The sequence below is a fragment of the Rhinopithecus roxellana genome, chromosome 10, assembly GCF_007565055.1.
Source record: "Rhinopithecus roxellana isolate Shanxi Qingling chromosome 10, ASM756505v1, whole genome shotgun sequence".
Lineage (NCBI taxonomy): Eukaryota > Metazoa > Chordata > Mammalia > Primates > Cercopithecidae > Rhinopithecus > Rhinopithecus roxellana.
In genome coordinates, this window is record NC_044558.1 from 3,006,867 (window position 1) to 3,027,198 (window position 20,332).

General features: G+C 51.4%; 1 protein-coding gene, 1 long non-coding RNA gene and 1 other non-coding gene across 4 annotated transcripts in view; 1 reads left to right on the plus strand and 2 right to left on the minus strand.

The window, feature by feature from the left end:
* Window positions 1-302: 302 nt before the first annotated feature.
* The window catches only part of CD9 (CD9 molecule), a 40,611-nt gene continuing 20,581 nt past the window's right edge, over window positions 303-20,332 (minus strand). For both annotated transcript variants that reach the window (XM_010385966.2, XM_030938897.1), the window contains exons 2-8: window positions 15,137-15,242; window positions 7,250-7,347; window positions 6,076-6,150; window positions 3,831-3,929; window positions 3,594-3,683; window positions 2,885-2,968; window positions 303-807 (exon numbers count right to left, since the gene is read on the minus strand). In XM_010385966.2, the coding sequence (XP_010384268.1) occupies window positions 742-807; window positions 2,885-2,968; window positions 3,594-3,683; window positions 3,831-3,929; window positions 6,076-6,150; window positions 7,250-7,347; window positions 15,137-15,242 (618 nt within the window). In that variant the 3' untranslated portion in view covers window positions 303-741. The remainder of the gene's footprint in view (window positions 808-2,884; window positions 2,969-3,593; window positions 3,684-3,830; window positions 3,930-6,075; window positions 6,151-7,249; window positions 7,348-15,136; window positions 15,243-20,332) is intronic.
* LOC115900256 lies at window positions 5,454-5,560 on the minus strand. The gene has a single exon (XR_004059911.1). It is a non-coding gene; the product is annotated as a U6 spliceosomal RNA (small nuclear RNA).
* On the plus strand, window positions 6,432-20,052 carry LOC115899952. The gene is made up of 3 exons (XR_004059571.1): window positions 6,432-6,551; window positions 16,446-16,638; window positions 19,246-20,052. It is a non-coding gene; the product is annotated as an uncharacterized LOC115899952 (long non-coding RNA).

Here is a 20,332-nt window from a genome sequence, read left to right on the forward strand (position 1 = left end):
TAAAACAAAGTTCCTGCCACCATGGTGTGACGTGTACTGTCATGTCCCCAAGATATACGTGTCACACTGCTGAATGAGCGTCTGGGGACCAGCTGCTGGTGCTGACTCCTCTGTTAACACCTGTGTGACTCTGGATCAGAATCCCTTAATCTCTCCACATCTAGATTTCTTCATTAGTAAACAAACTGGGGTGAGCAACTTCCCAAACTACTTCTCATATAAATGCAGGTGGAGTTAATGGCAGTTGAAAGACATTTGCAAACCAAATAGCTCTCAAAATAATTAAAGGAAACTAAAACCAGTCCAGGACATTGTCATAATTTTTTATTATGTATCAAATTGTCTTCAATATAAGTTACAACTTGATTAAAGTCGATAGACATTTGTATCTATTTAAAGACAAAAAAATTCTTTATATACAATATCTTGTCTAGAGTCTAGCAAATATAGTACCTTTCATTGCAGGATTTCTGCTTAATATAACAAGCAAAAACAAACAACTGAAAAAATATAAACCAAAGCAAACCAAACCCCCTGCTCAACTACAAATGTCAATATTGAATGAAGCATTAAAAGACAAACATAAAATAACTTTAGCTTTTATCTAGAAGTGCAGAATGGATACTAAAATTAGTGGCAAAAAAAACCAAAAACAAAAACAAAAACCAAACAACAAACAAAACAAACAAATCCCAACAATCTTCATGGGTAAACTTTCCTGCTCAGGGATGTAAGCTGACTCTAGACCATCTCGCGGTTCCTGCGGATAGCACAGCACAAGATCATACTGAAGATCATGCCAAATATCTGGGAGATAGAAAGAAACATGAGGATCAGGGTGGTTTGATGTGAAGGCAGGCTGAGGGAAAGGCAGGACATGGGTCACCCAGTCCAAGACAAATGACAAGGAGAATGGCATCCAGGAGGCCAAACGAGTCAGAAGGTACCAAAGCAGGAGAGATGCAGGCCAGATAATAAGAAGGATGCGGGACGTGAGGAATCTGGGGGGTTGGCAGTCAGGTGCACAAGCAGTTTCCTTGGGAACTTTCAGGGTGGGACAAGGAAGCTCAGAGCCAAATTTAATGCTCAAATTCCAGGTTTTCCTACAGTTCATACAGGTTAGTACTTTTGCGCTTGTCTCTGTGTGTATTTAATATTCTTTTTTTTTTTTTTGAGACGGAGTCTTGCTCTGTTGCTTAGGCTAGAATGCAGTGGTGCGACCTGCCTGCCTCGGCCTCCCAAAGTGTTAATATTCTATTTTATTATTATTATTATTTTATTTATTTATTTTTTTGAGATGGAGTCTCGCTCTGTAGCCCAGGCTGGAGTGCAGTGGTGCAATCTCCACTCACTGCAAGCTCCGCCTCCCGGGTTCACGCCATTCTCCTGCCTCAGCATCTGTGTAGCTGGGACTACAGGCGCCCGCCACCACGCCTGGCTAATTTTTGTATTTGTAGTAGAGACGGGGTTTCACCGTGTTATCCAGGATGGTCTTGATCTCCTGACCTCGTGATCCGCCCATCTCAGCCTCCCAAAGTGCTGGGATTACAAGCGTGAGCCACAGCGCCTGGCCTTATTTTTATTTTGAGATGGAGTCTCGCTCTGTCCCCCAGGCTGGAGTGCAGTGGCGCGATCTCAGCTCACTGCAAGCTGGACCTCCCGGGTTCACACCATTCTCCTGCCTCAGCCTCCTGAGTAGCTGGGACTACAGGTGCCTGCCATCACGCCCAGCTAATTTTTTTGTGTTTTTTAGTAGAGACAGAGTTTCACCATGTTAGCCAGGATGGTCTCAATTTCCTGACCTTGTGATCTGCCCGCCTTGGCCTCCCAAAGCGCTGGGATTACAGGCGTGAGCCACCGTGCCCAGCCTAATATTCTATTTTAAAAGGTATTGTTATATCTTGGCTGGGTACAGTGGCTCACGCCTGTAATCCCAGCACTTTGGGAGGCCAAGGTGGGCAGATCACCTGAAATCAGGAGGTCAAGACCAGCCTGACCAACATGGTAAAACCCCATCTCTACTAAAAATAATTAGCTGGGCGTGGTGGCACACGCCTGCAGTCCCAGCTACTCGGGAGGCTGAGGCTGGGGCTGGATAATTGCTTGAACCTGGGAGGCGGAGGTTGCAGTGAGTCGAGATCACGCCATTGCATTCCAGCCGGGGCAACAAGAGTGAAACTTCGTCTCAAAAAAAGAAAAAAAGAAAAGAAAGAAGGTATTATTGTATCTTTTGCTGAAAGGTACTTCATGCCTTTCTTAGATGCCAGAGAAAGGAGGCGATTCTCTCTTTGGGGGCAGTCTGGCAAGGGGGCAGAAGCGGGCAGGGGTGGGGGAAGACTCAGGGAGCCAAGGCCATCCCAGCGAGGACCATGTTCTGTCTGGGGCTTTCCCTCATGGGGAGAGAGGACATGACCCCAAGGAACCTGGTTGGCCCTTGTTGGTTTCTAGGGGCTGATTAGCAGGAGACCTCCTTCTGGCTGCCCATTTTCAGAGACTCTTCAGGAAATGGAATAATTCCCATGCCGGTAGCCTCTAGTGAACTACTTTCTTAGGGAGAAGAACAACAGGTGCGTGAGGAGACATGCTCTGAGGACGAGCTGTGCCAGCACTGCTGCCCATGTGCCCTGAACCTTAATGGCTGAGAGAATCAACTCTGAAGAAACCCAGGGGAAACCTCAGATACTCCACTCAGGAGGTGAGAGGCTTTGATCAGAACGTCGGCCTCTCTGTCTCTCCATTCCCTAGTGGTAAAATGGAAATGCTAAAGGCATGAGGACAAAGTGAGCTGACAAATGCACAGACTGCGGCAGTGTCTGGGCAGAGCATGGGCTGAATCAGTGTGAACTCCTCAGTCTCCGTCCCGGGGCGACGTCCCGCCACTCACCATGACCACGGCAATGCCGATGCCCACCGCACCGATGATGTGGAATTTGTTGTCGAAGACCTCTTTGATGGCATCAGGACAGGACTTGGGGAGACAAACCAAGACCTGGGTCACACACAGTCCTTGCTCCCGGGGCACCTCCTTCCTCCCACGGCACCCGTCTCACCCGGGAGAACTGGTGGGCAGAGGGTGGGCTGGGGACAGGGGTGTTCAGGGATAAGAGAAGTTCTGGCTGGTGGATGGAGAGGGGAACAAAGGGATGGCTATGCTAATGGATGCTAAAAATTTGGGCAGGACATCAGGGAAGGAGGAGGGACAGGCCCTGCTTGGGGGCCTATTTCTGATACGGTTGTAAGGTCACTTTTTACTATTCTGGAGCTGGTCATGAACTCCGGCTTACAGACAGGAGCCACTGACAAAGTCAGAGTGGGAGTCCAAGACTCAGAAGCACGCCTGCCCTTGACAGCTTCCAGGCTGGCAGCAGTGGGCGGTGCCAGAGCACTTGTCATTCCCCTGGTCTGGCCTTTGTTTTATTGCCCTTCGGTAAACAGAGGGCCCCAAGTAGGGGAGAAAGAGATGGGTGCCCTGGCACCCTTTCACAGGCAGACCGGGTCTTTCTGAAGCAGCCCTGGGCTGCTGTCACTTTTATGCTTGCAGGGTTTGCCCACAGTAATGCCGCAGGGGCACCAGGATCTTGCTCTGAGTTTACCTTCACGGTGAAGGTTTCAAATCCGTCCTTCTTGGGGCAGATGTCTGAGATAAACTGCTCCACGCCCCCAGCCAAACCACAGCAGTTCAACTACAGCGAGAAGGCAGGGATGGGGATGAGAGAAACACATTTTAAAAAGATGATGAGAATGTGTGCACTGGTCTGGTACGGTCAGCACCCCTGTGCGCAGACACCGTCCGGAGTGAGACAGGAGGGTGCCTTGCCAAGGCAACATACCGCATAGTGGATGGCTTTCAGCGTCTCCCGCTGGGGCTCCTCCTTGGTTTTCAGCTTGTTGTAGGTATCCTTGTAAAACTCCTGAACTTCCTTAATCACCTACGATGGGCAGACAAGGGAGGGGCAGAGGTGGCATTTTTACATCTTTCTCCACGAACAAATGTTACGTGTTCCATCTTGTTCTCTTTAAGCTCTCGGCCATGTGCTTGGACATCACTGGGCAGATGGCAGCCGCTAGCACTGCCTTCTCTCGGGGCCTTTGGGCACTTCCCATCTCCTCCCACATCCTCCAGAAACCCGCTCTGGCCGTTTCTCCCTGTGTCTTATACTTTGGTCAGTTCTTCAGCTCTGCTTCGCTCCTAAATTGAATCTCTACGATCTAAAGGATAATAATATTTTAAAAACTACTACCCCTGACTTGACTATTTCCTCAGGCTTCCATCTTCTTTTTCTCTTCACTTAGGTATGAGTTTTGGCAAATTACTAAACCTCTCTGCACGGAGTTTCCACATTTGTCCCTATAGCTCATAGGTTATTGTGAGAATTTAAATGAGATATTGCACGTTAAGTCCTTTGCCACTATGTCCAGTACAGAGTAAATCTGGAGGACGTGTCAGCTATTGTATTATAATATAGGGGATATATTATTATGTGCCTGCATCTGGTACATCCCAATTTAATGCATGTCTGTCCCTTTGATGCTCACCCACATCCAGTTAACAGACCAACAGCCAGCATTTTTCCTTCAGCATCTTTCTGACATTTTTCACAATGATCCCTTCCTATTTCTATGGCTGTAGCTGTTATTGCTTGGATACTTTTTTTTTTTTTTTTGAGACGGAGTCTCGCTCTGTCGCCCAGGCTAGAGTGCAGTGGCCGGATCTCAGCTCACTGCAAGCTCCCCCTCCCGGGTTTACGCCATTCTCCTGCCTCAGCCTCCTGAGTGGCTGGGATTACAGGCACCCGCCATCTCGCCCAGCTAGTTTTTTGTGTTTTTTTTTAGTAGAGACGGGGTTTCACCGTGTTCGCCAGGATGGTCTCGATCTCCTGACCTCGTGATCCGCCCGTCTCGGCCTCCCAAAGTGCTGGGATTACAGGCTTGAGCCACCGCGCCCGGCCCTCCTTTTTTTTTTTTAAACAGAGTTCCCTTGGCTGGTCTAAAAGTAGTGAGTTATCTCAATGGATTGCTCACGTCAGTTATAGATGGAAGTCCTTGTTCCATTTTTCCCTGCTTCTCACTACCGTACTTGACTAGTCTCAAGAACAAAACAAAACAATAGGGTTCCTTTCCTGCCTCCAGCATCTCTCTTCCTTCCCCCTTCTTGCTGAACATGACAAGGTAGCCCTTCCAAAAACACGACTCTGATATGGCCCATCCTGGTCCAAAACTCTGCAGGGCTCCCCATGTGAGCCCAAGCCCAGCCATGCTCAACCCCTTTGATTGGAAGTCCCCTCCTCCACTAACTCTCCTCCTGAACACACCTCTCATTCAAGGTCTCACGGCTCCCTTGTCTATGAAGCCAAAAGAGATTCCCTTCCCCACCCCACCTTTTCAAATCCCATAGTACTTTGGATATAAATCACCTCTATGACCCTTGTCGATTTCATGTCTTTTTTTTTTTTTTAAATATGGAACGCTTCACGAATTTGCGTGTCATCCTTGCGCAGGGGCCATGCTAATCTTCTCTGTGTCGTTCCAATTTTAGTATATGTGCTGCCGAAGCGAGCACACGATTTCATGTCTTTTTCCCATACTAGATGGTCAAGTCTCCGGAAGTGGGGCCCATAGTTCAAACATCTGTGGACCTTGCACAGGCTTGGGGGCAGCACTTGGCTCATGGGGGCAGCACTTGAACGTGTTATTTATAGATCAGAGGCGGAGGCAAGGGTGTCCAGCCCACAGAAAGCCTGTATTTTCCGAGTAATCTTTCTAAAAGTTGGGGGAGAGGGCTGCTGAGGTGTGAGACGGACAGACACACACACACGCACAGGCCCAACGGGTAGTTCCTGAACATCTACTATATGCCAACACCATGACTGACACAATCTCGCACAGGACAGTAAGCGCACTGACATTCCCTGCCCCGAGGAGGGCTCATTCGCTGGCACACAGGCACGCGATGAGATAAGGGGCCTGGTCAACAGCTGAAAGCGGAACAAAGTGCCCAGCCAGGACCTGCCCCCTGCTTCACTGTCCCCCATCCCCCAACTCCCAAACCCAAGAGATCTCATGGGAAAAACCTACCTCATCCTTGTGGGAATATCCCCAGATGGCCGCAGCTATTTCAATGGCGAATATCACCAAGAGGAAGCCAAAGAACTGGAAGGCAGCGAGGGGACGGGGTGAGAACAGTCCCAGCCAACCAGCCAGGAAAATCGAAGGGTATTTTGGGACAAGGAAGGACAACTCCCTGGGGAACAGGCATCTGGTGGCACAAATGAATAGCCTAGAAGGGGCAGGGAAGAAGTTCACAGAACAGGCAGTTAACCAAGCCCAGGACAGAGGCCACAGTGAGGCAAGGTGCCCGGACATGAGGAAAGAGCTGAGCACAGCCGAGCCCAGAACTAGCATTTACAAGGTGTTAGTTAAGAGTCAGTGAGCAGGAAACTACCATTGCTCACAAAAGACACAGAGATTTGGGCAAGTAAAGGGAGTGAATCCACTCCATGGAGTTTGGAAAAGATCAAAACAGATTTGGAAACAAGAAGGAGAAGGCAAAGGTACCTGTGGGTTCAGGGACAAAAGCAAACGTGGCCCTTGAGAAACGGGGGAAACAAAGTCCTTTTAGTTGCCTAGGGGAAGGGATAAGACAGGCTCCAGAAAGGAAGAGGGGCTGCGCCTCACACTGGGGAGGGAAGAGGGGCTGCGCCTCACACTGGGGAGGGAAGAGGGGCTGCGCCTCACACTGGGGAGGGAAGAGGGGCTGCGCCTCACACTGGGGAGGGAAGAGGGGCTGCGCCTCACACTGGGGAGGGAAGAGGGGCTGCGCCTCACACTGGGGAGGGAAGAGGGGCTGCGCCTCACACTGGGGAGGGAAGAGGGGCTGCGCCTCACACTGGGGAGGGAAGAGGGGCTGCGCCTCACACTGGGGAGGGAAGAGGGGCTGCGCCTCACACTGGGGAGGGAAGAGGGGCTGCGCCTCACACTGGGGAGGGAAGAGGGGCTGCGCCTCACACTGGGGAGGGAAGAGGGGCTGCGCCTCACACTGGGGAGGGAAGAGGGGCTGCGCCTCACACTGGGGAGGGAAGAGGGGCTGTGCCTCACACTGGGGAGGGCCCAGGCTGAGGACAGCTCGTGCCCTTTGGGTACCTTCTTGACCCCATCCCCCTCCATCTGTTCTGTGGGTCTGGGTCTGGGCCCGCCAAGGTTTTGGTGGTGGGAGTCAGGGTGGCCGCGGGGATGCCGAGGGGAGACTCACCAGTCCCAGCATGCACTGGGACTCCTGCACAGCCCCACAGCAGCCCAGGAAGCCCACCAGCATCATGAGGGCGCCGGCTCCGATCAGAATATAGACTCCTACGGGAGGACAGAGGAAGCGCACACGTGTGCAGACATCAGTTCAGAGGCTCAGGCATCTGTGGCAATTTGTTTCCCTCTGCCTAACTCCTGCCTCCCCAACTCCTTATTCCCCTCCTCTTGGGGAAGAAGTTCCCTTTCCTTAAACTACAGCCTCCTCTTCCACCTCTGCCCCTAGGTCTCCTTCCCAGCAGCCTCTCTTCCATGACTCTACTTCATCAAGCCTATGCACCTACCTTACCCTCAGCCCTTCTGGAAGGTGCCCATTAGCCCTCAATCCAGGACAGAGACTATCCATGGGAATCCCCACATTGGGAATGAAGCTGCTCTCTCAGCTCTTTCCAGCAAGATGAGTGCACTCAAGCTAGCTAGCATACACCCTCCACACTAGCATACACCCTCCACACTAGCACACACCCTCCACACTAGCATACACCCTCCACACTCTGGCTACCTTCTGGGACCTGCCTTACAGAGGATGCTGTCAGAGGAGATTTCCAGCAGAAAGGGGCCATGCACATCTAGGCACCCCCCTACCCAGGGGTGGGGGGAACCAACTCTGCCTGTTCCCAGAAGGCGGGCCTCCCTGCCCTGTTGCTGGGTGGTGGTGAGGCACACAGAGTTAGGAATGCCCCCAAGGCACCTCTTGGCAAAGGTCCAATATCTGACTCTAGTGCCAAGGACACGGATCGGGGTGTCAGAAGACCCTTCTTTTGGCCCTAACACTGATGCTGATTGCTGTGTGACCTGGGGTAAGACATTTTCCCTCTCTGGGCCTCAATTTCCTTACGAGTAAAATTAAAGAGGTATGTTGCTAGAAATTTCAAAAGATCTCTATAGCATGCTAACAAGATCTTAACAGTCGCAACTCAGTTATTCCAGGTTAAGGGTGAAGAGGCTCCTCCTTGCTAAGGAGAGGATGAGTGACACCATCACTAAGCCCTTGATTTGAGTGGCTGATGGGAAGGAGGTGAGAGAAGGGCAGCGACTTCTATAACTTTTGCCCAAACCCAGAACAATGCAAATCCCTGGGACAGAATCACAGTGGAGCAGCACTGGCCCCATTTGTTCCACAGCCCAGCAAAGGAACGAATGCCCAGAGGGGCTACCCCACAGTTCTATTCTTGAGAAGCCACAGCTGTCCTGCAGGGACTACTCCCTTAATCAGCACCCCAGCCCTACATGGGCCCCCTGGGAAAACCAGCAGAGAAGTCTCTGTGCCTCCCTGTCTTGTAGGCATGTTCTGTTTAGCCTTGGGAGAGGCTACATGTCGAGAGCACCAGCTCTGTGACTCTGGGGAAGCCACTTCACCTCTCTGTGCAATAGTTTATTTATTTATTTATTTTTTTGAGACGGAGTCTGGCTCTGTCGCCCAGGCTGGAGTGCAGTGGCCGGATCTCAGCTCACTGCAAGCTCCGCCTCCCGGGTTTACGCCATTCTCCTGGCTCCGCCTCCCGAGTAGCTGGGACTACAGGCGCCTGCCACCTCGCCCGGCTAGTTTTTTGTATTTTTTAGTAGAGACGGGGTTTCACCGTGTGAGCCAGGATGGTCTCGATCTCCTGACCTCGTGATCCACCCGTCTTGGCCTCCCAAAGTGCTGGGATTACAGGCTTGAGCCACCGCGCCCGGCCGCAATAGTTTTTTAATCTGTAAAACAGGAGTAGCAATAATGCCCACTTCCAGGATTGCCGTGAGGATTAAGTGATATAATCCACATGTGCACAACAAATGCTAGCTGTTGTTAATTATAACATGAGTAACAATGTAACAATCATTAATAACCACCGTGGTGAATTTTAACCTGCTGCTGTCTCCCTACGGTCCTGTCATTGGGACCAGAGATATCCTTGAAGTAGGGGCTAAAAACGCACGCGCGAGAGAAAGTCTGTGATGTTTCCCCACGATGCACAGCACGACACTCGATGAGAACCCTCGGCAGGTGACACACTGACTTCACTGTCCCACATCTGCATCTGAGCAGGGCTGAGGCTTTGCAGGCAACAAACCACGTAGTCTGCCCACAGCTGAGGTTCACGGGCAGCACAGAGCAGAATGCACACAGAGAGCGTTTGTTCCTCCCCCTTCTCCCCCACATCCGTCGTGAGGTCAAGTCACGTGGGGTTACTGGTTACTGGCAAACCCCATGGTGCAAGAATATGGGTATTGTTCTTGTGCATGCCTGGCCCAGACTGGGCACGGGGACAAATGTAGCTTGTCCTCAAGTCAGGTCGCATCTTCCTGGGTAGTCAAACACTGTGAGGCCACAAGCTGGGCTTGGGGAGGCCGTGCAGCCCCACACATGGGGCACCGGGTAAGAGGGCAGCCTCCTTTGGTTCTCTCACATGGGGACAGTGAAAAGGCCCCAGTTTCTCCCCATCTCATGGGGGCAAGTCAAGGAAGGATGAGGTCACTCCTTTGAGCTCCATAGCAGGGGCTGAATAAACAGGAGGTATTAAGAGATCAAAAGGATTTATAAGCACATGAAATACAGTGGAGTGGGAACCAACAGGCAGACATGTTTTCTCTAAGTCCAGATCCCAGTGCATGAACCTGGTGGTCCTGGCAGAGGCCAAGGGAGTTGGATTAGCTGCAAGTGAGCTACTAAAGGGAAAAGTATTCCCCACGCAAAGAAAGAGACCATTCTCGGCCGGGCGCGGTGGCTCAAGCCTGTAATCCCAGCACTTTGGGAGGCTGAGACGGGCGGATCACGAGGTCAGGAGATCGAGACCATCCTGGCTAACATGGTGAAACCCCGTCTCTACTAAAAAAATACAAAAAAACTAGCCGGGCGAGGTGGCGGGCGCCTGTAGTTCCAGCTACTTGGGAGGCTGAGGCAGGAGAATGGCATGAACCTGGGAGGCAGAGCTTGCAGTGAGCTGAGATCCGGCCACTGCACTCCAGCCTGGGCGACAGAGTGAGACTCCGTCTCAAAAAAAAAAAAAAAAAAAAAAAAAAAAAGAAAGAGACCATTCTCCTAATGGGGCTTGTGGTTAATATTAAATATTTATGCTAGGGCTCAGCAGAGGAAGATTTTAAGATCAAGGGTTTTGTGGGCTTTAAATCTTGCGTGGATGGCCACAGATCTCCAGTGCCTAGCTTTAGCCCTCTCCAGTCAGGGGAAAAGGGAAGCGATCCCCTGGCAGCTGTGTTTGGGGACTCAGCAGCAGCCAGCAAGCTCTAGGGCAGCTCATCTGGAAGCAGGCCCCATGGAAGTCACGGAACCACTGCAGGGCTTGGGCTGCTTTTTTACAAGGGCTGTTCAGTGCTTCCCTTTGGAAAGGCTACCCATCGCTTACACCCCAAGCTTGTGAGCCAGGGCTGCTGATGACAATGACAAAGTGTTCCTCCTTATAAAACAAGTGAATGTTAGCTTGCTGTCTGACTCATGGAAAAACTTATCCATCACAGAGCCTTCTCTAGGATTACGGTATGAATTTGCTCAAGGGTTGTTTATTCTGCTTTTTTCAGGCTGACATGACAGGCCTAGGGGTAAAAAAAAAAAAAAAAAAGGCTGGTGTAGCAGCAGTAGCATAAGCCAGGGTGTCCTTTACACAAGAAATGGAACAGTGTTTTTCACTGTTCATCAGGGCTCTCAGCTTAGGCCAGGGAGAGGACACAGCAGGCTCCTGTCCCTGCACCAGCTCTGTCTTGCAAACAGCATTCACCACGCCCATTTGTGTGAAGGAGAACAAAATCCGGTAGGGCCTCTGGCCTGCAATAAAAGTTTATTATATCCAAATAACTCCATCAGGTGTTCAAAGGAGCCCCACCTCTGCCCCTACTGGTTCCGTCTTTGTTCCCTGCCCTCCCGAGTTCACAGGAATAAGCGCCACAATGGAATTCCATTTGCCACACACTGTACTTCTTTGCCTCAGAGGGGAGTGTTTGTGTAAGGGAGTGTTTGTGTAAGCCGTGCTGGTTTCAGGAGGGAGAAAAATGAAGCCCAGAGCAACAAAATGAACTGCCCCAGGTCACAAGCCAGGATGGGGACGCCAGCTCACTGAGGCCAAGTGTCGCGTGCCCTGAAAATCACCAGGCACCTCATGATGGATAGGGGGCTGGCCGAGGAAGTGGGGAGCATTCGCGGCCTCTGGCTGGAGCCCTCCTAGAAGCCCTCATTCAGCAGCCATGGCTCTGGAGGGACACCAGGGAGTTGGGAAAGGCTGCTGGCCTAGGACCAAGAAAACGAAGTTCCCCAACACGCTTGCAGCCTGGGATTAGGGATCTCGCTGACGGGCTGAATCTCCAGGCCTGGATTGGAGAGAAGGCCCATATAAGGCCGTCAGCCGTTCTGGACTCACCACGGACTGTCTGAATGTTGGGAAGACTGTCACTTGCTTTTCTGCCTGGTGATATCCTTTTTCTCTACTTGGTAAGCAGTGGCCCCACTGGAGAAAAACCACCCCTGGGCTGTTCGGGTTTCCTGAAAAGTCAGCTGCATGGTCAGGCTGGCCTGTGGGTTGCTCTGCAGACAGCTGACGGCCCAGTGCAAGGGGTGGTCACCCCATGACTCTCCCCTGGAAAAGCAGCCAGGGTGTGGCTGGCACTCCAAACTCATCTGCTAGGAGAAGGACTCCGGGCCAGCACAGAAGGTTGGTCTCACAGTCTCGTGGGGAAGGGGACACAGAGCGACGCCTCCTTGGCCGTTTGCCCAAGGACGACAATTATTATTTCCTAAAGTGTTCAGTGAAGTTCAAGGCACAGCCCAGACCTAAGCAGTGCTCAGAGTGCTGTGTTGCTGTTCTTTTGTTTTTTTTTTTTTTTTGAGATGGAGTCTTGCTCTGTCGCCCAGGCTGGAGTGTAGTGGTGTGATCTCAGCTGACTGGAACCTCTGCCTCCCGGGTTCAAGAGATTCTTGTGCCTCAGCCTCCCGAGTAGCTGGGATTATAGGCGCATGCTACCACGCACAGCTAATTTTTGTATTTTTAGTAGCGATGGGGTTTTGCCACGTTGGCCAGGCTGGTCTTGAACTCCTGACCTCGGGTGATCTGCCTGCCTCGGCCTCCGAAGTGCTAGAGGCTGAGGCGGGCGGATCACCTGAGGTCAAGGGTGAGCCACCGTGCCCAGTCAGTGCTGCTGTTCTAACGTCACGTGCATCATCCCCCCCCACCGCCTGCGCTTCGAAGCTCTGCTCTTTTCCCAGGAGGGGGTGGAACTGCAAAGGATCCGTATTTCTCTGGCACAGCTAAATGGACAGTGGCCCTTAGACCCCAACTAGGGGATCTGTGTCTCTTTGGGTTGTGCCTTCAAATCACCCTCCTGGTCACTTCAGGTAGGACCACCGGCCACCAGAGAGGCCCTGCAATGACCTGCAGGATCTGAATCCTGTGAGGTTCCCAGAGGCGAGCCCCAGCTCCTCTAACGGTGCTCACCACTCTCCTGCCGCCCCGCCGCCTTCCCACCTGCCGGCTGCTGGCTGGGCCACCCACACAGGGGTTTCCCTCCCCGACTGCAACTTGGGTGAAGTAAAAGGGCCAAGACAGCCCCACCCCATCCCTGCCAATGGGGCACATTCAGCCAGGACAGACCTTTTCCATTCCGACAGAGGGAGACCCCACAACCTGGCAAGGACGGCCCGAGAAGCAGCTCTTTTAGGCCTGGGTTCAAAGCCTGGCCCTGCCTCTTGAGGGAATATAAGCTTAGACAACTTATTTACGCTCTCTGGGCCTCGGTTCCTGCAGTTGTGAGATAAGAATCATTCCACAGTCCTCTCGGAGTGAAGGGGATTAAATTATATAATGCGCACAAGACAATGAATGACACACAAAGGAGGGGGCTCAACAATGTGAGTGTCTTCCTCCCAGTTCCATCCTCTTACCCATGAGATTCTTACCTCCCACATCTGAAAATATAAAGAATCAGCCATAGAGGCTTTGGGTAACAGAAAAGAAAAAGTGGTTTGTTAGAAGCAGCCAGGACAAGGGAGGGCTGAGTCTCTCTTTGGAGACACAGGCGCCAGCCACAGGGCTTTTGCTTAGGAAAGCGGGCCTGACTGTGCCTGCTCCTGCCGGCAGACCTGCTCCCCCAACGCAGGGCTCTCTTCTGGAACATGGTGTGGAGCATGGAGAGTCTTCCCCAGCACCCGCGCCCGGCTCCTCCCTCCCGCCCTGCAGGACAGCATTCTAAGCCTGTCGCAGACTCGCCAAAAATGTTCTGTTGCTAAAACAAGTCAGGGCGCTATAGAAACCTTTTCCCTAAAACTCTGTGTGTATGTGTAGTTTCTTTTTAAACATACGTTGTGCTTTCTCTCACTTTCTTTCCGACAATAGAGAGACACACTCCAAAAAACCCCAGCTAACAATACAAGGCAGTAAACCCAGCAAAACTATCCACGGGGCTCAAATGTTACGCAACCAATGAACTGTTTTTAAAGACTCTCCCTACCCGGTTCAAGAGGTGGGAAAGGGAAGGTCTACATGGCTGGCCAGCCTTGCTTCTCCCTGAGGGACTGGGAGATAACTGTTTTCTCCTTCCTTTGTAAAAAATAACTTTTTTGGTGGGTGGGAAGGAAGTGACCAAACTTACACTTTGAGCCTGACAACATGTCAGTGTCATCCTAAAAATAGGAGGTTTCCTTTGTTTCTCACAAATGAAAAGTTTCCTACCTCCAAGCCAGGCAGAATACAGCCACAGAGTCTGAATTCATGCAGACGCAAGCAACTGCACTTGGCAAGCACCAGGATCCCCCTCCTCTGAAGGGAGCGTTGACGTGGTGATACAGCAACGAGAGGGACAGAATGGTGCTAGCAAGGCTGCCTGAGTGTAGAAAAAAAAACCCTGCCAAGTCTGTTCATGTTCAGAGGATCCCAGGCAGGTTTAAACTGGAAGCCTTTCTCCCAAAACAAAAGTCGTTTCAAAAACAAACAAATAAAACTCAACACCACAGCTTTACCCCAGTACCAGGGGGTTCAAAGGGCTGGGCAGAGTCCATTCTAGGCTCTCCTGTTGTTGCTGTGTTTTCCAGGAGGCTGATGTTTTTCTGAGTCTCAGAGTCCCTATCTGAACCGTGAAGAGGAAGGCCATCTATATCTTCTTCCAGCACTGCAGATCCCCAGGACAAAGCTTTTTGAATTAAGGAAATTATGCAGTGATTGATAAGAAGACATAATTAGGAGAGAGCATCAGAGATGAGAACGGAGGTTTGTAAACCCTCAAGAATGGGTTCAACTGGCCGGGAGTGGTGGTGCACGCCTGTAATCCCAGCACTTTGGGAGGCCAAGGTGGGTGGATCACGAGGTCAGGAGTTCGAGATCAGCCTGACCAACATGGTGAAACCCTGTCTCTACTAAAAATACAAATAAAAATATAAAATTAGCCAGGTGTGGTAGCATGCGCCTGTAATCCCAGCTACCCAGGAGGCTGAGGCAGGAGAATCGCTGGAACCTGGGATGCAGAGGCTGCAGTGAGCCGAGATCATGCCACTGCACTCCAGCCTGGGTGACAGAGCAAGATTCTATCTCAAAAAAAAAAAAAAAGAAAAGAAAAAAAGAATGGGTGCAACTTTGGCAGACGCAACATCACATCAGAGAACCATCAACATGCTCGACTTGGCCATCAGGAAAAGAAACCACATCAGTGAAATGCAAATTCACAGGCACAATGACACACACAAAAACTGCACAACTTGAAAGGGACATGACTGGCCAGTGTGACCAGAGCAAAAGTCTTTCCCAAGCCCAAGTCCCTGGGTCAACTGGGGCCTCCAAAGTTGGAGGAACTCTGTTGGAGCCAGAGTCTGAATTCACGCAGGATTGCCATCTGAATTCACCAAGCCTTCCCCGTCCCTCACCTGTGTAGAAGCTGGAATTATTATTAGTTTCTTGCTCGAAGATGCTCTTGGTCTGAGAGTCGAATCGGAGCCATAGTCCAATGGCAAGGACAGCAATCCCAGCAAGCTGCAAGACATACAAGACGTCAGCATTAATTCTGGCTGCCAGCAACAACGCAGTCCCCGCGCGCTGAAGGGTGAGACTTGCAAAGGACTTTGTGACCACTCTTGGTCTCTGCCCCTCATATACGCCTGGTAGCTGCAGATGCCATTACGGGGTATGTTTGATTAATTCAGGTACTAAAAATACCAGCAAGAGAGGAATAAACAGTGACCTACCTGCTGCCCATTGGCCGCAGGGGTATTTTATAGGCAACAGAACACTATACAGCAGTGAAAACGAGTAACTCCAGCTACACACAACACTGTGAGTGCATCTCACAATGCTAAACCAAAGAAGCCAGAGCCACAGGAACACACGCAATACGATTCCATGTAGTTAAAAATCGCTGTGCTGTTTAGGGATGCACACAGAGCGAGATGCTTACGTGTGGCTATAAATGATAAAGGAAAAGCACTGTCGTCAGGCGAGCAGTGATGCTTAGGTGGAGGAGGAAATCACGCTCAGGGAGGTGCCACGTGGCTGGGGGTGTCGCATTCTAATGGTTGACCTGGGTGATGGTTACGCAGTTACAGACACATGCACCAGGGAGGGCAGCTGCAATGTCCCTGGAGACCTGCTGCTCAGTAAATGACATGTCAGGGCCTCCCCTCACTGGCACTGCTGAACTAGATGCTGGGCAGGAGGCCTCCTGCCAAGTCCACTCAGCGCCAGCTGAGCTCCCTCGTCGTTGCCCGTACCAGGGCTTGCCGGGGGAGTGACTCACAGGCCTCCAGTGTGGTAGCCGGCTGGAAGCAGGAGTGGGTGGGCTCAGGTTTTGCTGGCCCACTCTCCTCAACAGAGGCACTCTTATGCCAGAGCCTGCTCATCAGGGACCTTGGTTCTCAGCTATAGGAGCTGGTGATAGCCTATGGTGTGGACAGGCCTCTCTTTCCCTCCTTTTCTCCTCTCCTTTCCCTCACGATATGGCAGTGAGTGCGGGCGTGTTGGGTGGACAGAGGAGGTGGAAATACTGGGAAGGGCCACCCAGACCTCCGCCTGCAGCAGTCACAACCTCACCTACCCCCCAGGAACATAAGCAGATTTGTCCTGCCAGGCAGGTGTGCTTCCGCCACAAGGGGCTGCAGAGTCTGGCTTCATATTCTATTGCTTCAGTGTTCCCATCTGTAAAGCAGGGATTGTAAGATGCGGCCCTTCCCTGCCTTTTAGGTATGGCTAAAGAATAAAGGAGTTAATATCAGAAGTGCATCTGAAGAGGAAGGTACCAAATGGGCTCCGGGAGAACAACCTCACTTTACCAGCGCGAAGCCCCACCAGCCCTGCACTCCCCAGCCTGTGGACTGTGGCTCAGCATCTTCTCAGCCTCTCAGCCCCACCTTAGGGCAGGCAGCTCCAAACACTGGTAAGGACTGTACACCACCACATGCCCCGCGGCTAGACAAGGCAGAGGATAAAAACTCACACAGGCACAGGAACTTTAGTGTTAAAATGAACTTGAGAGCTCTGAGTTCAAACACGGGTCCGGTTTTCCTTCTTAATAAAAGGCCAGTGAGGGAGGGTCTCCTGGCCTAATCCAAAGGCAGCAAGCAGATCACTGCTTGGTTGGGGAGAAGCGTGAGTCTCCACTGTCCTGGACCAAACAGGGTACTCGCATTCAGACTGTGGGTTCCCCGACCGCCAGGAGCACTGCAGTCGGCTTAGGCGGGGAGGCGGGCCCTGCTGGGAGCCTTCTGGGCTAGAAGAGTTATGTGGCTTGAATCTACGTACACAAGGGACTACACAAACACACACTGAGTGGCTCTTGACTCTGTAGGTGGCAAGTCCTGGCCTGGGTCCCCGAGTCCCTGAGTGTTAAAAGTACAAAGGTGATACCTTCCCTCCTTCCACCCCAACCCCATGGAGGCCCAGTCAGACCCCTGGGAATGGAAGACTGAGGCTGCTGGCCACCTTCTGGACATGAAAGTGTTAACCTGAAAACTGTAGGCCGGAGCTCGATTTTGGTCCACGGAGCTCAATTTTGGTCCATGTTTAGCCACAACCTGTTTCTCATCCTGGTCCTCCCCTCTCACCCTGGTCTTGTGATGCTCTTGCGGCACAGGGAGATAGTGAGACAGTGCTCATTACTGTCCTTTCTGCTCTAAGCTTGTGCTTATCAAGCAATTATCTCCAAGTCATCTTACCTTCCCTGATGAGTGAAGTTATGACCCCACCCCTTATCTGCTGGGAAAACTCCTAAGTGAGTTGCAGAAAAGAATGAAAACAATCCCAGGCCTGCCAAGGAACTAAGCTGTAAGATGAGGTAAAGCTACGCTCTGCACAGCAGCCGCTCATGGGCAGGAGCTGCATCTCTGGGAATGTTCCATGCTCGGATGATGACAGGGTACCCCAGTGGAAGCTCCAGGGGTAAGGCCCCTTCCATCTTATAGAAAGCCCCAATGTCAAGGACCCTGAGTCAATACATTAAGTTGAGTCATTGATCTGGTCTCTGTGCACAGGTGGTAAGAAGGATGCTGGGCTGGAGAACTGGAACCATGAGGGAAAAGGAAGCTCTCAGGTCTTATCTTGGCCAAGGGCCAGGCCAAGCCGGGAGTCAGGAGTCCCCTGCATTCGGACCCCACCTTAAACCTTACACCATGCTGCTTGGTTGTCAAAGCTACAACATTTCACTACAACCAGGAAGAAAGAGCAGCTGGCTCTGGAAAAATGGGAAAAGCTGTCATAGGTCTCGGTCTCATAGGCTTAACAACTCACAATAAGAGAGGAGAAAGGTTCAAGTAACCCAGAGAAAAGGGAGGGCCAGGGGCATGACTGGGAGCACTTGGCTCACAAAAATCAGGAGTAAACCCTGCTGCCTTTTTTGATAGAATGACTGAGTTAACTGGCCAGAGGGGATGCTATGTGAACCAATAGCTGCCCCATTTTCTATAACACTGTTGGAGAAATTGCTCCAGTTGGCTGAGTCACAATGGCTTGGGGTCGCAGGGTCACAAAACTTGTATAATCAGTGCCACCCAATAATGGCTTTCACGGTTGTCAGGCAGCGCTAAGGCGCTCTAAAGTACTTTCCAGGAGAACTCACTTTCTGGTGCGGCATAGAGGGGCTCTCCGCCCCCCATCTGGCTTTCACCCCAGCTGCTTTAGTTTTTGAGACAGGGTCTTGCTCTGTCACCCAGGCTGGAGTGCAGTGGTGCAATCATAGCTCACTGTAGTGTTGGACTCCTGGGCTCAAGCCATCTTCCCACCTCAGCCTCCTGAGTAGCTGGGATTACAGGTGCATGCCCTTAATCCTGGCTAATATTTTAAACCTATTTTTTTTTTGTAGAGCCAGGGGTCTCACTATGTTTCTCAGGCTGGTCTCAAATTCCTGGCCTCAAGCAATCCTCCTGCCTCAGCCTCCCAAAGTGCTGGGATTGCAGGTGTGAGCCACTGCACCCAGCTTCAGCTACTTTAATAACAGGAGAAACTAAATGGGAGGGGCCAGCGGCAAGAAACAAAGACAGCTTTAACCCTTAAAAGACGGCGCCAAGTCAATTATTCAGGGACTCCATAAATGAGAATATAGGGGTCCGGGAGGCCAAGGGGTCGATGGCTTCCTCCCAGGTTAATTAGCAGACATATGGCGGCATGCTGAGCACGCAATCTCCTCGATGGCTGCCCCACTCCAGCCCACCATCGCGGGAGCAGAGCAGGTTTGACACGGATGCTCAGAGAGACAGGGCCCTGTTCCCAGGGCTGTGGAGAGAGGATGGCAGCCTGCAGTATCCCCAGCTGGTCGGGTGGAGATGCAGGAGAGAGCCCAGAGCTTCCACCCCCAGCCCGCGGCCCTGCCCATGGTTTCCTCTTTTGTTTCCAAGAAAATCCAAATGGAAACATTCTGGTTTTGCTGGGAAAAGCTCCTTTGCTATCTGGCCAAAAACATGGTTCCATCCCTTTGAGAGGGCCGAGAGGAAAAGGGTCACTTTTTCCCATTGTTTTACTGGAAATTTCTTCATTTCTTCACTGGTGCTAGGCCTGGAGAAAAACATGAGCCAAACCTCAACTGAGCACAGTCTACAAAATACTTGCCCAGTCCTTCTCCAAACCGTCAAGGTCATGGAAAACAAGGAAAGACAGAAACTATCACAGCCCAGAGAAGACTGAGGAGGCATGACAACTGTCCTGTGGTGTCCTGGATAGGACCCTAGAATAGAAACAGGATGTTACATGAAAAACTAGTGAAATCCGAGTAAGTGTGGAGCTCAGTTAACAGAATGCACTAACGGTGGTTTCCTAGTTGTGACAAATGAAACATGGTAATATGAGACAGCACAATGGGGGAAACTGGGGAGGAGGGTGAGCGAATTGGCTACACTATCTCTGCCACTTTTCTGTACATCTAAAATTATCCTAAAGCAAAGTGTATAAAACAATAAAGAAGCAGAGGCCTCTCTCTTTCAAAGCTTCCTGTCTCCTTCAAGAACCTGCTCCATTAATTAACCTCTTTCCTGACCGTGCAGGTCTGCCTCTGCCACTTTTTTGAGCTTTGCGAAGACACAGGCAGGTCTCCCTAACCTAAAAATCCAAACAGAACAAAACCAAAAATAGAACCCTCTTTTTCTTCAACCTCGCAGCTCCTTCAGGGTGCTCTCTGCTTTCCTTTCACCCCTGAGGGGGCGGCTTAACTACCTCCAAGTTCTCACTGGCTCGTCACCGCCTCTCTCCCAACCCGAAAGGGGCTGCAAGTCTTAAGACTTTTGCTGAATCCTCATGTTTTGGGATCCCGCAGCAGCTGACACCACTGAACCCTGCCTCCTCCTTGTCTGCTCCTTAGACGAACCTCTCCAAGTTTCCTGAGTTAAGCCTCATGCATTGTGCCTCTGCTAGTACAAGTCCCTCCTGCTGGAATGCTGTCGTGGTCACCTAAGCCAAGCCTGCTGCTGCCCCACCCATTTTCCCCCATTCCTCCAAGCAAACAGCAAATGCAATCCCCGAGCAAGCCAAGCACGTGAGCAGGCCAGTGTCCCCTCCGTCCTGTCCTCTCCAGCATCCGCGCTTCGCACTCTCTGCCCTTCCTCTATCTGGGGCTTGCCTCCTGTCTCAGCAGAGCACAAGCTCCC